This window comes from Vicia villosa, linkage group LG1 (genome assembly GCF_029867415.1).
Source record: "Vicia villosa cultivar HV-30 ecotype Madison, WI linkage group LG1, Vvil1.0, whole genome shotgun sequence".
NCBI lineage: Eukaryota > Viridiplantae > Streptophyta > Magnoliopsida > Fabales > Fabaceae > Vicia > Vicia villosa.
In genome coordinates, this window is record NC_081180.1 from 70,832,900 (window position 1) to 70,848,875 (window position 15,976).

Consider the following 15,976-nt stretch of genomic DNA (forward strand, 5'->3'; position numbering starts at 1 on the left):
GATAAGATTAATAGAAGTTTAATGGATATTATTTTTGCATCCCTTTATATATTAAATATAATAGTATTTTAAATTTATTTAAGAACGCAATTTCATGTATATTATCCATTAGACATAAGATAAAATTATAAAACACAATTTATATTTATGCATTCAAATTATAAGCTTGTTTGAACAATAAATTTATTTTATAATCATGTATGAATGACTAAACACAAAATTATGTTGTTTTATAAATGTGTATGTATGAATCAATAAAAATTTAGTAAAATCGAACCAACCAAACCAATCCAAACCGCATTGGCTTGGTTTGGTTTGGTTCGGTTTTATATCTAAAAATCAACCGATCCAAACCAAACCGCATGCGTTTTTTTCTCGCGGTTCGATTGACTTTTAGCGTAAAAACCGCCAAAACCGTACCGCGAACACCCCTAATTCATTCTACTCTGCTCTGTATTTTTACGGACTATTACGGAAGAGACTCGTGCTCGTTTCCCACCCCTACTTCCCTAGTGTTATTTTGTTGAGTAAGTTCCTTTATATCCATGGGTTAAATACCCCTTTAATCAAATTTAATACATTTTCTTACTTATAACTTTTTTATATAAATTTAATTAAAATAAAAAAAAATAGTTAAAACACTTTAAGGTTGGATTTAATAAGATTTGTCCGTAAATATTTATACTTACAAACATTTTCCTAAAACAAACAACATAAAAGTATTCCAAAAAAAGCTTTTTTTTTAGACAAAACAAGAAAATAAAAAAAAAAACAAAATATCAAATATTTAGATAAATTAGATTTGCCGGTGGATTATATTCCATGAACATTATCATTGATAGTATTACTTGTTTATGTAGTCGGTTGTATACTTCTTTCTTGTTTGTTCCTCCTATCTTCCTCTTTGTCTATTTTGTCTCCTAGAAAAATTGTCTCCTAAAAAATAAAATATTAACATTTGTCTTTTATTATTTTTGTCCAAGAAAATATCAATTTCAATTCAAACTCTGATTTTAATGCTTCACCATTTTTAGCCTTGAATATTTCTCATAACCTTGCCTTTCATTTCAATTTCTCTCAGTCTCTCTCTTTTCTCTTTCTTATAAACGTTGCATTTTATTCAAATTGCCCAATTTCAAGGATAACGAGACTTTTAACATTAGAAAGAATAAAGAGTAAGACAAATCAAGAAATGAAAATTAAACTTTTTAAACTATTACAACAAAAAAGTAGGATAACACTATTAAGTTCGAAAATTGAATCACACAAACTTAGTTTTAAGAAATAAATCATGATTAAAAGGATAACACTATTTTACCACTGTATGTTTTATTTTAAGATAACTTTTTATTAAAAAAGTGCACATGATTAATTAAATTGCTAATTACGGTAAAAAAATAAATAAATCATGTAATAGAGAGGGACCAATGCAATCAAAAAAAAAAGAAAAGATTAATATTGACCTAAGTGTAACACTGAGAGAGACAATTTCCTTATTTTCATTTGTTGCCAAATCATTTGCAAGATATTCTTTTGCTTGATTTTTGCCATGATTGCAAGCCTGATTTCTCCACATGCTTCATGTAAGAGTCCTTGTTTTTAATTAATTAACACTAAGGTGCATTTTTGGTACCTTCTTTTTTTTTTTTTTTAATAATTCATAATTCACATTTTAACTAACATAAAAACAGATAAGGAATAAAATAATTATTATAAAACAATATCTTTTATCATTACTTTTAAAAAATTTGTGCTTCTATTTCACTTCAATAGTTCAATGTCTTTCTTAAATTAAAAGAAAACTAGTTAAAATACTCTAAGGTTGGATTTAATAAGATTCATTCACATATATTTATACTTAAAAATATTTTCCTCAACAAATAAAATAAAAGTATTAAAAAAGCTTTTTTTTGTAGACAAAAGAAGAAAATAAAACATACACACAATATTTAGATTTAGATAAATTAGATTTGCCGGTGGATCATATTCTATTAACATGCATGATGCATGTTACATCATTCTCAATAAAAAAACAAATCAATGACCGTACTTGTTTACGAAGTCAGACGTGTGTATACTTGTTGTTTGATCCTCACTTCCTCTTTGTCTATTTGTTACCATTGTCTCCTAAAAAATCAAAATAAAATTTGTCTTTTACTATTTTTTGTCCAAGAAAATTTCAATCTCAACCACTAACTTTAATGCCTCACTATTTAGCCTTGAATATTTCTGATAACATTCCCTTTCAAACTCTCTCATTAAATGAAAATTAAACTCTTTCAAACTATTTAATCGAATGCTTCTGAATTAAGGATAACGAGACTTTTAACATTAAATGAAAATTAAACTTTTTAAAATTATTACAAATAAAAATAGGATTACACTATTACAGTATGTTCGAAAATTTATCACACAAATGTACCTTAAAAATGTTATATTTAATTTCGATTAGAAAGTCACCACCAGGGATGGTAAAATGGATAGATTTGATGGATATGGATTGAATTCTTAATGGATGGATCAAACTAATTCATTAATCCATTACAATCCATTAAACTCTCTAAATAAAAATTCAATCCAATCCATCCATTAAGGAATAAAATCCATCCAATCCAATCCATCCATTAAAGAATAAAATTCATCCAATCTATCCATTAACAAATTTCTAACGGATGGGATATCCATCCATCCAAAAGATAATCAAAAATATTTTATTTTTATAAAAATTTCATAAAAACAATAATTTACTTATTTTAAATTTTCATAAAAATAAAAATTTCATAAAAATATTATTTTAAAATAATATTTTATTTTTCGTTCTTCCGAAAAAATTTGAATTTTCGTTTTTTCAAAAAAAACTCGATTTTTCGTTTTTTTGAAAAAGACTCGATTTTTTCGTTTTCCCAAAAAAAAAACTCGACTATTTTCGTTTTTCCGAAAAAAACTCGATTTTTTCGTTTTTCGAAAAAAACTCGACTTTTTTTCGTTTTTCTGAGAAGAAAACTCGATTTTTTCATTTTCTCAAAAAAACTCAACTTTTTTCGTTTTTCAAAAAAACTAGCGTGATACCCGTGCGTCCGCACGGGTACCTGTTGTGGCCGTGTTATTTTGTTCAATATAGATATTATTTTAGAGGTAAATGTCATAAAACCATATGTGTAAAATATAGAAATTTCTTTTTAATAGGTTGGGGCAAAGTTTGTGATATTTTCATGAATAAAAATTATTTTCCGTTAATATTCAATATGTCGATCATTAACTTCATGTTCCCGTAAATATTTAATATGTTTATCAGTAATTCATGTTCTCGTTAATATTGAATATTTTATTCAATAACTTCATGTTCCCGTTAATATTCAATATTTTGATCAATATCTTCATGTTCCCGCTAATATTCATTATTTTGATCAGTAACTTCGTATTCCCGTTAATGTTCCAAACTTGTTCCCGTTAATATTCAATATTTTTATCATTAACTTCATGTTCTCGTTAATATTCTTTATTTTGATCAGTAACTCTGTGTTCTCGTTAATATTCATTATTTTGATCAATAACTCCGTGTTCCCGTTAATATTCCAAATTTGTTGTCGTTAATATTGAAAACATTTATCAGTAACTTCATATTCCGTTTATATTTAAAACAATTATCACTAATTTCGTGTTCTCGTTAATATTCAATATTTTGTCAATAACTCCGTGTTCCCGTTAATATTTATGTGAGACAGGCATCATATGATTGTCTCGCTTTCTCAAATAAATAAATAAATTGAAGTTTGTTTAATTTGCAAAAATATTTTTTAATTTTATTTTTCAAAATTAGTTAATTTTAACTTAATAATAAAAAATGTGATGCATTTTTATTTTATTTTGAGTTGAATCAAAGTATTCTTGTGTTCCCGTTAATATTCAAAATTTGGATCAGTAAATTAATGTTTCCGATTATATTAAAAATTTTGATAAGTAACTTTGTCTTCCGTTAATATTCAATATTTTAATCAATAACTCTGTGCTCCCGTTAATGTTCAATATTTTAAATATTAACGGGATATTCGTGCATTCGCACGGGGACCAGTGTGGTACGCTCATTTGTTTTAATATTCAATATTTTGATCAGTAACTTCATGTTCCCGTTAATGTTCAATATTTCGATCAGTAATTTCATGTTCCCGTTAATATTCAATATTTTGATTAGTAATTCATGTTCTCGTTAATATTCAATATTTTATTCAGTAACTTCATGTTCCCGTTAATATTCAATATTTTGATTAATAACTTCATGTTCTTGCTTATTTTGTTCAATATTATATTTTTTTAAAGAAATTGATGTAATTATTATTATGATACAATTCGTTCAGCAAAGATACATAATAAAATTAAAAATGAAATTGATAAAGAATAGAATAATGAAGTGCTATTTTATTAATATGCAATAAAAATTGGAAAGATCAATAAAGAATATACAATATCGATTGTCCAATGCAATATAAACTTAGTCACATTTATTAACATTGCTTCCCTTTAATATTTTAATTGATAACTCCATGTTCCCATTAATGTTCAATAGTTTGATCAATAACTTCATGTTTCCGTTAATATACAATATTTTTACCGATAACTTCATGTTTCCGCTAATATTAATATTTTGATCACTAACTTCATATTCCTGTTAATATTCAATATTTGTTAATATTCAATATTTTTATCAATAACTTCATGTTCCCGTTATTAGTAAATTCATGTTTCCGTTATTATTCAATATTTTGATCAGTAACTTCACGTTTCCGTTATTATTCTCAGTATTTTTATAAGTAATGTTATGTTGTCCTTAATATTCAATGATTAATGATAATAAAATAATTAAAAATATTTCATATTATCATATAATTTTGATATTATTTAATTCATACAGTATTTATGTATTTATTATAGATCAGAATACTATACTTTATAGTCATATCAAAAACTAAGAGGGTGTTGTCCTTATGTATTTCTCTACAATACTATTAAACTCATACACAACTTAACTTATGTTTTTTTATTAGTGTTGTTTACTGACGAGTATAAAGTATAGTATTGTTTTGTTTCGTTTAGTTTTTTTTTGTTGATAAAATGGAGGGCCTAAGCCCAAAAACAAAAGAGAATTACACCGAATCTAAAAATAAACTGCTAATCCCTAAAGAATCCGCCGCCATAAGAGGCCATAAGAAATTTGGTGGCTCCTTGTGAACGGTGAAGGTCTTGTCAATATAACTTTGTTTTGCAAGCATATCCGCACACATGTTGGTAGATCTATAGGCATGAGAAATAACAACAATCTCGTGAAGATCCATGAGATTCTTAATCCTACGGAGGATAGCCACACACTCTAAATTGCTTGTCCTCCCTTCTTCAAGTGCAAGAACCACCTCCTTCGAGTCAATATTCACCTCAACCTTCCTAATACCCAAGGCTAAAGTAAGAGTTAGCCCTTCATAAACTCCCCAGAATTCTGCAAAAATAGCACTACTTCTCCCTAAGTATTTGTAGAAACTTCCCTTCCAGTCGCTATTGTGATCTCTGATGATTCCTCCACACCCAGCTTCCATACCACCTCTACTAGCTCCATCCGTATTAAGTTTTAGCATACTCTTAATAGGAGGTTTCCAACCCATGTATTCCATACCACCCTCGTCATAACGACAATTCCTTATAAACCGGGTAGCTTCCTCATAATCCTTAATTTTTTTTTTCATGTTAGCTTAATATTTTAATTGATAACTCCATGTTCCCGTTAATGATCAATAGTTTAAATAATATAATATAAATACATATTAAGAAATATAAAATAAAAATTAGAGTAATATTTATGATAATTAATTTAAATAATTGTAACTAATTTTTTTTTAACTAATATGTTAATTTTTTATTTTATAACTAATATGGTTATTTTTAAAAAAATTAGAGTATATATAAATAAGCATTATATAGAAGTTGAAATGTTAGCTGAGTAACAAAACACGTGCCTATAAGTTTTTTTTTTTTGTATATAAATAATATTTGGATCACTATTTTATAAAAACATTTGTTCCCCGTTTATAAAAATAACATTGTCTATATTTATTTTTTTATATAAAATCATTTTTATATAATGTTTTATAATTTATTTTTAATTGAATGTAACATTTAATATTTTAAAATAGAAAAATGAAATATATCGTAGATATTAGAAAATATTAAAAAATAAAAAATTTATTATCATTTAAAAATAAAAAGAATAAAAAAGGAAACAAATCAAATGCATATTATATTATTGTTTCGTCGTTTTGTTGTCTAATAACACTATTAGATTAACAAAATGCTAAATATAGACAAATTAATAGACCTATATGGATAATTATATTAAAAATAAATTATTTTTTAGTATAAAAATAAATCTTATAACTATTAAATAATACACATAAAAATTAAAATTTTATAATTAGTTGTTCATCAAAATATAACACATCATAGCAAGTTATTTGCAATCTTATCTCCATCCACCCATAAAAATATGTTGTGTCTCCCCTTCATTGGTCCGTCCAAGATTTCATGGTATCTTTGCTCTATCAGATATCCTCACCATGACAATTTTAATATTTTTCTCGTATTTAGACAAGTAGTACATATTTATTAAATCATTATTTCAATGACATAGATTTCAATAGTAACATTTTTTTTTCATATTTAGATCAATAATAGACATTATATTCTATTTTTCTCTTATTTTAATTATTATTATATTTTTTCCCTAAGTTATTGTAATATATATTTACTTAATTTATTTTAAATATTTTTGAAAAATCAAATTTATAAATATTTATTCATTTTAGACTTTAATGTAGCAATAATAATTATTTTACAAATAGAATTCTCAACTCAACAGAAACGAAAAATTATATTTTATGTCTATCTTCTTTATAATTTAAATGACTTGAATAATAACATAAAAGTAATACCTCTTTTTCCGTTTATTTTTCTTATTTTCACTTTTCTTATTTTCGATTTGGATTTTGTAGAGAATATTTTTTATTTTATTTATTTAAAGTCCAATATAATCTATTTAGGTTAAAATTTTTATAAATAAATATTTTGAAATTAATTAAATATATAGTTTATTAATGATCAAATCGTGATTATGCTCTCTTTTTGATCTTTAACATATATAGAAATAACAAAATAAATCAAAAAACAAATCAAAATTCATTAGATATAATGGATTAAATCAGAAGAACCGTTCAACAGTAAAGTTGGAAAAATGAGACTTATAATTCCAGAATAACCGGACTGTTCAAAAGTAAAGTTGGAAAGACCAGATTTATAAAAGTGTAATAATTTATAAGGTAGAAAACCAACTGGAACCGTTCAACAATAAGATCAAAACAACATTAAAAAAATGAAAATGAAAACTCACATTAAAACCAAAACAGTAACAAACAAACCACGTCAATGAAACACATACAATCATCACATTTATCACTGTATAATTTATCTATTCTCTTTTCAACCTATTACAAAAATTAATTGCACTCTGATTACAAAAATTGTACTTACATTTGTATTAACTTCTACTTCTTACGTACTCGTACTCTACAATTGTACTTACAAAAATGACAGAAATCAAATAAAACTAATGATTTGAAAATACTGATGGCAGTTTTTCCCTTATTCAGATGAGTTTTGATGAAAACCCTATCAAAGTACATAAATGTAGAAAATCAAACCAATATGTCAGTTGGTTTGTTCTGATGTTGCTTGATCTCATTCCACCATCGTATCTAAATAACATAAGACCAAAATAATAGAATATAAGAAAAAAAACTCATCAAATCATCTCAAAATGCTCCCTCTTGTTCGAAACAACCTTCCATTTGTGGTGCACTCGAACAGAAACTTTCCAAAGTTCTTTGCTATCGTTGATGTCACAGATTTTCGCCAATGGTCTCGCCATATCGTACAGCCAGTTAGCACAAGCAGCAAATTAAAAATGGTCTGATACTACAGAAAAGTGGAAGCCACAAATGCTATAAATAACACAATCATTACGTATAATATAGCAGTTACAAACTCTTCATTACATAACTGATGCAGAAGGTGAATGGACAGAAGAAGATAAAGTCCTCATTATGTTAATTATGTAACACATAATTATGTAGAATGGAAGATGCATGGACAAAACCACACAAATGCTAATTATGTAACACATTCATAGTGGAAGATGGAAGAACATAACTTCATAAATGAACAGTCCACGTGGCGCATCCATAAGCAACATTTCCTACTCTCAGAATAAGCCACTTGGCAGCATGAGAGGAACTCTTCAAAAATATAGAGTTTTCTTATATTATAGATATAGATTTTTTCGTTTTCCCCAAAAAAACTCGACTTTTTTCATTTTTCCAAAAAAACTCATTTTTTTCGTTTTTCAAAAAAAAAAACTCAACTTTTTTCGTTTTCCCAAAAAAATCTCGATTTTTTTCATTTTTTTGAAAAAAACTCGATTTTTCCGCTTTTTCGAAAAATCTCGACTTTTTTTGTTTTTCCGACAAAAACTCGATTTTTTTCGTTTTCCCCAAAAAATCTCAACTTTTTTCATTTTTTCGAAAAAAACTCGATTTTTCCGTTTTTCGAAAAAACTCGACTTTTTTCGTTTTTCCGAAAAAAAACTCGATTTTTTCCGTTTTCCCTAAAAAATCTCGACTTTTTTCATTTTTTCGAAAAAAACTTAATTTTTCCGTTTTTCGAAAAAACTCGACTTTTTTTGTTTTTCCGACAAAAACTCGATTTTTTTCGTTTTCCCCAAAAAATCTCGACTTTTTTCATTTTTTCGGAAAAAACTCGATTTTTCCGTTTTTCGAAAAAACTCGACTTTTTTCGTTTTTTAGAAAAAACTCGATTTTTTACTAATGTGCAGATAGCTAAAAGATCCAAGGGGGAAAATGAAATATACTCAATATGGTGGGAGGTATCCATATACTACAAATACAAATAGAAGGGTGCAATTTGGCGCTAAAAAAAATCCTATTCAAATGGAAATAATGGCGGCAACTGGAAATTCAATCCGAGGTCATCCAAAACCCATTCCACTTCGCTTCCGTAGATCAGTTGCGGCAGGGGCGCTCCCCCGACTATGTTGCCGCGCCGCCAACATTCCACCGTTTGAAAGACCAAAAGATAAACCTATTCTATTGCTCACGAAGAAAATTCTTCAGTCGCCAAGGTAAAAACCTAGGGTTCTAATTTGGTTTCGATGAATTGTCGTTTTTTCATTTTTGATTTGGTTATGTATTCGATTTTCTGCGCTAGGTATATGGATGGAGGGACACTACAGGATAAACCTACTCTCTTGCTCAACAAGAAAATTCTTCAGTCGCCAAGGTAAAAACCTAGGGTTCTAATTTGGTTTTGATGAATTGTCGTTTTTTCATTTTTGATTTTGTTATGTATTCGATTTTCTGCGCTAGGTATATGGATGGAGGGACACTAACAGTGAAGGATGATGAGAAGGATGATGAGAGAGCTGTTGAAGAGAAGCTGCTGTGTATAATGGGACGTGTTCTCGAATGGATTATGGTGAGCGCTTATATTTTTTTCTTTTTATTGTTTAGATAAACACCTTCTAACCTATATTTTGGTATATGTGATCTTTCATGGGATTTCTTAACACTTCAATTATTGCTGGTAGCTTTTAGAACAAGTTAATTGAATTTCTATAGTGGTAGCTGGTAGTTTTTTAGCATAAACAACTTAATTGAATTTCTATAGTGGTTGGTATATGTGATCTTTCATGGGATTTTTTAACACTTCTATTATTGCTGGTACCTTTTAGCATAAACAAGTTAATTGTTGAACTTCTGTAACATAAGCATTATGCATATGATAATGTAAAGTCGGTCTGTTTTCATATGATAAGTTGTTTCGATAAGCTCTCTCAAAAGTCTCTTAGATACTTATGCAAGTAGTAAGATCAATCTGAACAAACAGGGAGTGTGGGGTTTTAGGTTATTGGAGGCCGTGAGTATTAAAGTTTGATTGATATAATTGACTGCTTTATTTTGCTAACCTTTTTAGTTTTGAAGTAATTGAGAAAACAAATAAGTTTTGCATGCTTTGCACAAGAAAATGAATCTTTTGGTTTACTGTGTTTGTTATTGAATTATAATTTGTTTGTGTTGGGTTATTTTGAAGTATCATAAGCCTAATGCTGGTCCATCATTCACTGTCTAATTTGGGCTTATCAACCACTAATCATTTGAGAATGATTAGCCTTTTTTCAACCTTTGTGTGTTCCTTCTGTTATTGTTTAACCGATATGAATGTAACTTGTTCTTGAACAGATTGATTATATTGAGTTTTGAAGATAGAGTTGCTATGCTCATCTTGTTTAATTATTATTGTTATTATTTTTGTCTCTCAAATTTCTTACAAATCTTGCTAGATAATGGTGAAGATTCCACTGTCCATTTCCTACAAATCTTCCCGGAGAACCGAAGAGGAGGTTATGACTATGTACGAGGAGTGGTGCATGAGGCATGGAAAGCTCAACAACAACTGCCTCCACCTGGGTCAAAAGGAAAAGAGGTTTGAAATTTTCAAAGATAACCTTGAGTTTATCGACAAGCACAATGCTGAAAACCGGACATATAAGGTTGGTTTGAACCGGTTCGCTGATCTTAGCAACGAGGAGTACCGGCCCATGTATCTTGGATTCAAGACCGACTCAAGTCTACTGGCCGAGGCTGCGACAAAGAACATCATCCATTATGTTGCAAGTGTTGGTGACGACTTGCCTGAATATGTTGATTGGAGGAAAGAAGGTGCAGTGAACGAAATCAAAGACCAAGGTCGTTGTTGTAAGTAACTTTTACTCCTATCTACTCCAATGTATTGATGTACTCTGTTCCAATAAGTTTTTTTTAAAGAATTTTGTGCATTCTTTTGGAAGTTATCCCGTGCTTTTTACATGGTTGTAAAGATAAACACTAAACATGCATGGTTTTTGTGTAATCATTTTTTTGGTTTTGTTTATATGAAGCTAGCTGTTGGACGTTTTCAGCCGTAGCTGCAGTGGAAGGCATAAACAAGATAGTTACCGGAGAGCTTGTTTCCCTATCCCAACAACTTGTTGATTGCGATCAAACTGTTAATGTAGGATGCGACGGTGGCCATGTGGAATTGGCCTTTGAGTACATCATTAAGAATGGTATTTTCAGTGACAATGACTATCCTTATCGTGGTGTTGATTGTGCATGTGATCTAAACAAAGTAAGTTACACTTGACTAATATGATAATGGTAATAGATCTATCACTTAAATAATTACTGGTATTACTCTCTTCTTTCTTCTCTTCTGGTACAGAAAAATGCGAAAGTGATAACCATAGATGATTACGAAGAAGTACCCAAATACAATGAATTAGCCTTAAAAGAAGCGGTTTCTAATCAACCAATAAGCGCTGCGATTGAATCATGTAGTACAGAATTTCAGTTATATAAATCTGTAAGTTTCTTTATCAACGACAAACAATTTTATGAGTGTAGATTTGTTCCACTTTAACCAAGACAAGCATAAACATTTGCATGGCATACTGAGTGGAAGCTTTGTTAGATCCTTAGACCATGCTGTAAATATTGTTGGCTATGGAACAGAAGGCGGACGTGATTACTGGATCGTCAGAAATAGTTGGGGCAAGGGATGGGGAGAGGCTGGGTACGTAAGATTGGAGCGCAATTTAGCAACAAGCATGTTAGGAACATTTGGAATCGCAATGAGGGCCTCCTACCCTGTAATGAGAGGCCAAAATCTTGGACCATCTCCTCCTTAACCTGTGACTACTTGCTGAAAGAAAAATATGAACAAAAGACATTAAATAGTAACTGTAGTAGATCCTACAGTTACACACTCAGTAGTACACAGTTTTAATGTAGTAAATCCAACATTTACTTGCTGACATTCAATAGTACACTGTTTTGATGTAGTAGATCCTACACTTACACTTGCGGACATTCAATAGTACACTGTTTTAATGTGTAAATATAACTCTTTCTCATGTCCAACATTTTATTGGTTTAATGTGTAAATATCTCTTTCTCATGTCCAACATTTTATTGGTTTAATGTGTAAATATAAACTGTCCTATTATCCAATTAACAAACTTAGATGCTATATTAGAATTTTTCACCTAACTCAACTTTAAAAAACCAAAAAAATTAATTTTATGTTAAATCATGGAGAACAAACATAAAAAGCCATTAACATATATAGTGCAAAAGATATTAAAACAATAATTGTAATAAGGTATTTTTGTAGTATGGTTTTTAAACATGATAAATAAGAATGCATTTTTTATTTAAAATATTTTATTTATATTTTGTGGAGTAAAATATTATATCATTGTGGAATATATAAATAGAGGAGTTTTTTTAAAAACATTATGAATGAGTAGTTACATTTTATGGGGAGTTAAATATGATATATTTTAGATTGTTATGTCTTGAAGAGTGTCACATAATATTTTAATTAACGTGGCATGTAAGATGATAAGTTGTCGATAAAATGATAAGTAATTTAGAATTAATATATTATAATAGATGAAAAAGATTAAATGATGAAATTTCTTGATCAAAGGGTGAAGAACGAAGGAACATATAGTGTTTTATTTGTGAGAGTCTCAAATGAGGTTGACACAAAGGTATGTGCCTTATGAGGTATTGCCTTGGTGTTGGCGTTACTTTTGTATAGGTTCATCCTCATAATAAAACACGTGCACAATGCCATTATCCCTCCATCAGATATGTAGACTGAATCGTACCACAACTTCTTGAAAAATAGATGGTCAAACAGTCTCCCATAGTCAAGGGGGAACGATTATCACTCTCTAGGGTTTCTTAAACCTTATGTCCTAGGATCTCTAAAAATACTTGGGCAAAACCTAGGTACAATTCTAAAAACTCGATTTTTTTCGTTTTTCTAAAAAAACTCGATTTTTTCGTCTTTCCGAAAAAACACAATTTTTTGTTTATTCGAAAAAACTCGATTTTTTTGTTTTCCTGAAAAAACTGAATTTTTTTGTTTTTCGTAAAAACACGATTTTTTTTCGTTTTTTCGGAAAAAACTCGAATTTTCAATTTTCTGAAGAGATTCGATTTTTTGTATTTTCATATTTTATTATTTTTAAAAAAATGATTTAAACCATTTAAAGTATAAAATAAAAATAATTCATTGGATTATCAAAATGTGTTGGATGGATTTAATCCATCCATTAACTTATTTTTTATTTGGTGAATGGATTGGATGGATTTTTTGGTGGATGGATTGGATGGATTTTAGCTTAATGGATCCAATTGCCACCCCTAGTGACCACGCCATGCACGAGAAAACTTAAAAAAGTTAATAAACAATAATTTCATTTATTTTTTAAATATTTTTTATTTTAAATGTTTTGAAATTAAAATTTATTAACATTATAATGTTTATAACTTTAAAAATTTTAAGGCATACTTTTCTATTTGTTTAATGTAAAAAATGTAAAATATTAAATTATTGAATTATAATGCTTTAAAATTAAAAATTATCTTTACAATTTATATATAAATATTATATACAAATAGAATAAAAAATATTGTCATTTTTTAATCATATTAAAAATTATTAATATTTTTTATTTCTTATCTAATCTAAAATATTTATATAAATGATATTATTTTATTTTTTAAGTGATCTATGTAGTATTTGTGATGTTAAATAAATATTTATATAAATGATATAAAAATTGAATGTATTTCTTCTCTATTATAAATTATTTAAAAAAAATTTATTATTGAAGAATTTTCATTTGGAAAATTTTAAAAGTGTTAATTGAATATTATTATTATTATTACTATTTATAATAATGGTAATTGGATATTATATTATTTTTTGTTAGAGTAATTCTATTTAGTACGATGGAATTTGAACAAGAAATATAAGAATATACATGTGTCATTAATTTAGTGGATAATTTTTAATTTATTATAAATTAAATTTCCTTCTTAATAGGGATCATGGGGGTGGTTATGATAAAGAATGATTGAGATTTATTCTTGCTTTTCTTGTTTTTACTTTTTCTTACTAATAAGCATTTTCCTTTCTATTATTATTAGGTATATATTATATTATTATTAGTTAAACATTTTATTATTATATATTATTTATATAATATTATTATTATTAATGGTGGTGATTGAATATTATATTATTATTATTATTAGTAGTAAAATTAGATTTGTGTCTAAATTTTTTATTAAAGTTAGGTTTCTACAATATTGAATAAATTTATATATATTTAAATAAGATTAAAATAAAAATTTAATACAAAAAACAATTTTAAAAAGAAATTATTTTCTATATAATATGGGTGTAATTTTTTAAATTTATTTAGTCTCTAAAATCTTAAAATGTAAAAAAATGTTTCTAAAAGGGGTTAAACACATACCCTTTACAATAACCAGCAATTCTCTATCCACTACGCAAACTTATCAACTACGCCAACTTACCAACTTGTTTGAATAACTACAATAGTAATATATCACCAAATAGTTTATTAAACAGTTTAATTTTTTATACCACTAAATAGTTTATTAATTAATGAAATAATTTATTAATTAATATCATTAAATAGTTTATTAATTAAAAATAATTTATTAATTAATTTATTTAATAATTAGTCTATTAATTAATGATGTTACTATTTTATTACTATTTAATAAAATAGTACTTGAAATATAAAATATTTTATAAACTATTTATATTTAATAAACTATTTAATATTTTATTTATTATATCAAATAAATTATTTAATCATTAATTAATAGTTGATATCTTTGCCCCCCAACCTTCATCCCTATAATTAGGAACTAAAACTAAATAAATGTCTTCATATCTTCATCTAAACCTTCATACATTCAGATTTTTTGTCTTATGAAGTCTTTTCATCTCTGTAAGTTGATGTGTTTTTGATTTTATTCCTTAAATTTCTTTTTTCTTTACGATTTTAGTCCCTAATTCTGGGTATATATTCTTGTTTTTTTTTTTTTTTACATTAGTCTCTAATTCTGAGTTTCTCTTACTTTATTTTATTCTGAGTATAATTTTTGATTGAATAGATGAAAAGAATTATTGATCTCATCATTTGACTTCATCAACTCAAACTAGGTTTTATACATTGAATAAGAATAAAAAGAAAACAATAGTATTTAAGAGAAGATATGAAGATTAAAATAAAAATGCAATTGAGAATGATGGTTGAAATGATCGAGAAAAATGAATGATCTTGTGCATGATAAAATAGAGATTAAAGATGAGTTTATAGGTGAGGAAAATAGATATTGTGATGGAGATGAATTTAGTTTATTAGTGACGCAATTATGTAATCTATATTTGTATTGCAATATTGTTTATAAATTCGATGAATGATCTAGTGGATAGAGAGTTGCTTATTATTGAAAAGGTCATGGGTTTTAAAAAGACGCCACGCCAACACCGTTAGCCACATAGACATTTTTGTAATCGAATTTTAACGTAATGCCAACAAAAAATAAACATATAAAACTCGAACCTAAAAAATAAAATTTAGGGATTAAACACAAATTTTTTTTAACTCACAATAATCTTATAATAGTATTTAAGCCTTATAACTATTAATAGATATTATTTCATAGAGTATTAAAATAAAAATTAATTTTAAATAAAAATCTAACAACTATATTAGTATAAAAATTCTTTATACAATTCTTTAAAAAAATATTTGATTTATTAAAAGTAGCAAGCAAGCTTAAAAGATTAATTAACAACAAATATAATGATCACAACTAGAAACGGTGGGGAATAGTAGATCTGATGCTGACAACGCATGGAAGGAGCACGAGAAGGAAGCCATGAAAGGGACTGATCGCTTGACACAGTTATTGAAGAGATCATAGGG

General features: G+C 27.3%; 1 protein-coding gene across 1 annotated transcript; it reads left to right on the forward strand.

The window, feature by feature from the left end:
- The first annotated feature begins 10,486 nt into the window (after nucleotides 1–10,486).
- On the forward strand, nucleotides 10,487–11,839 carry LOC131609097 (cysteine proteinase mucunain-like). The gene is made up of 4 exons (XM_058880747.1): nucleotides 10,487–10,868; nucleotides 11,051–11,280; nucleotides 11,374–11,506; nucleotides 11,589–11,839. Exons 1-4 carry the CDS (start codon nucleotides 10,517–10,519, stop codon nucleotides 11,837–11,839), a joined length of 966 nt encoding a protein of 321 aa, XP_058736730.1. The 5' UTR covers nucleotides 10,487–10,516.
- Nucleotides 11,840–15,976: the final 4,137 nt, after the last annotated feature.

What these genes read in the sequence shown, in the direction of transcription:
- LOC131609097 (XM_058880747.1), top strand. Translation starts at nt 10,517, where the DNA reads ATGACTATGTACGAGGAGTGGTGCATGAGGCATGGAAAGCTCAACAAC. An exon ending in GTGCATGTGATCTAAACAAA is followed by an intron (nt 11,281 to 11,373) that starts GTAAGTTACACT and finishes CTTCTGGTACAG; the next exon opens with AAAAATGCGAAAGTGATAAC. An exon ending in TAGTACAGAATTTCAGTTAT is followed by an intron (nt 11,507 to 11,588) that starts ATAAATCTGTAA and finishes ACAAGCATAAAC; the next exon opens with ATTTGCATGGCATACTGAGT.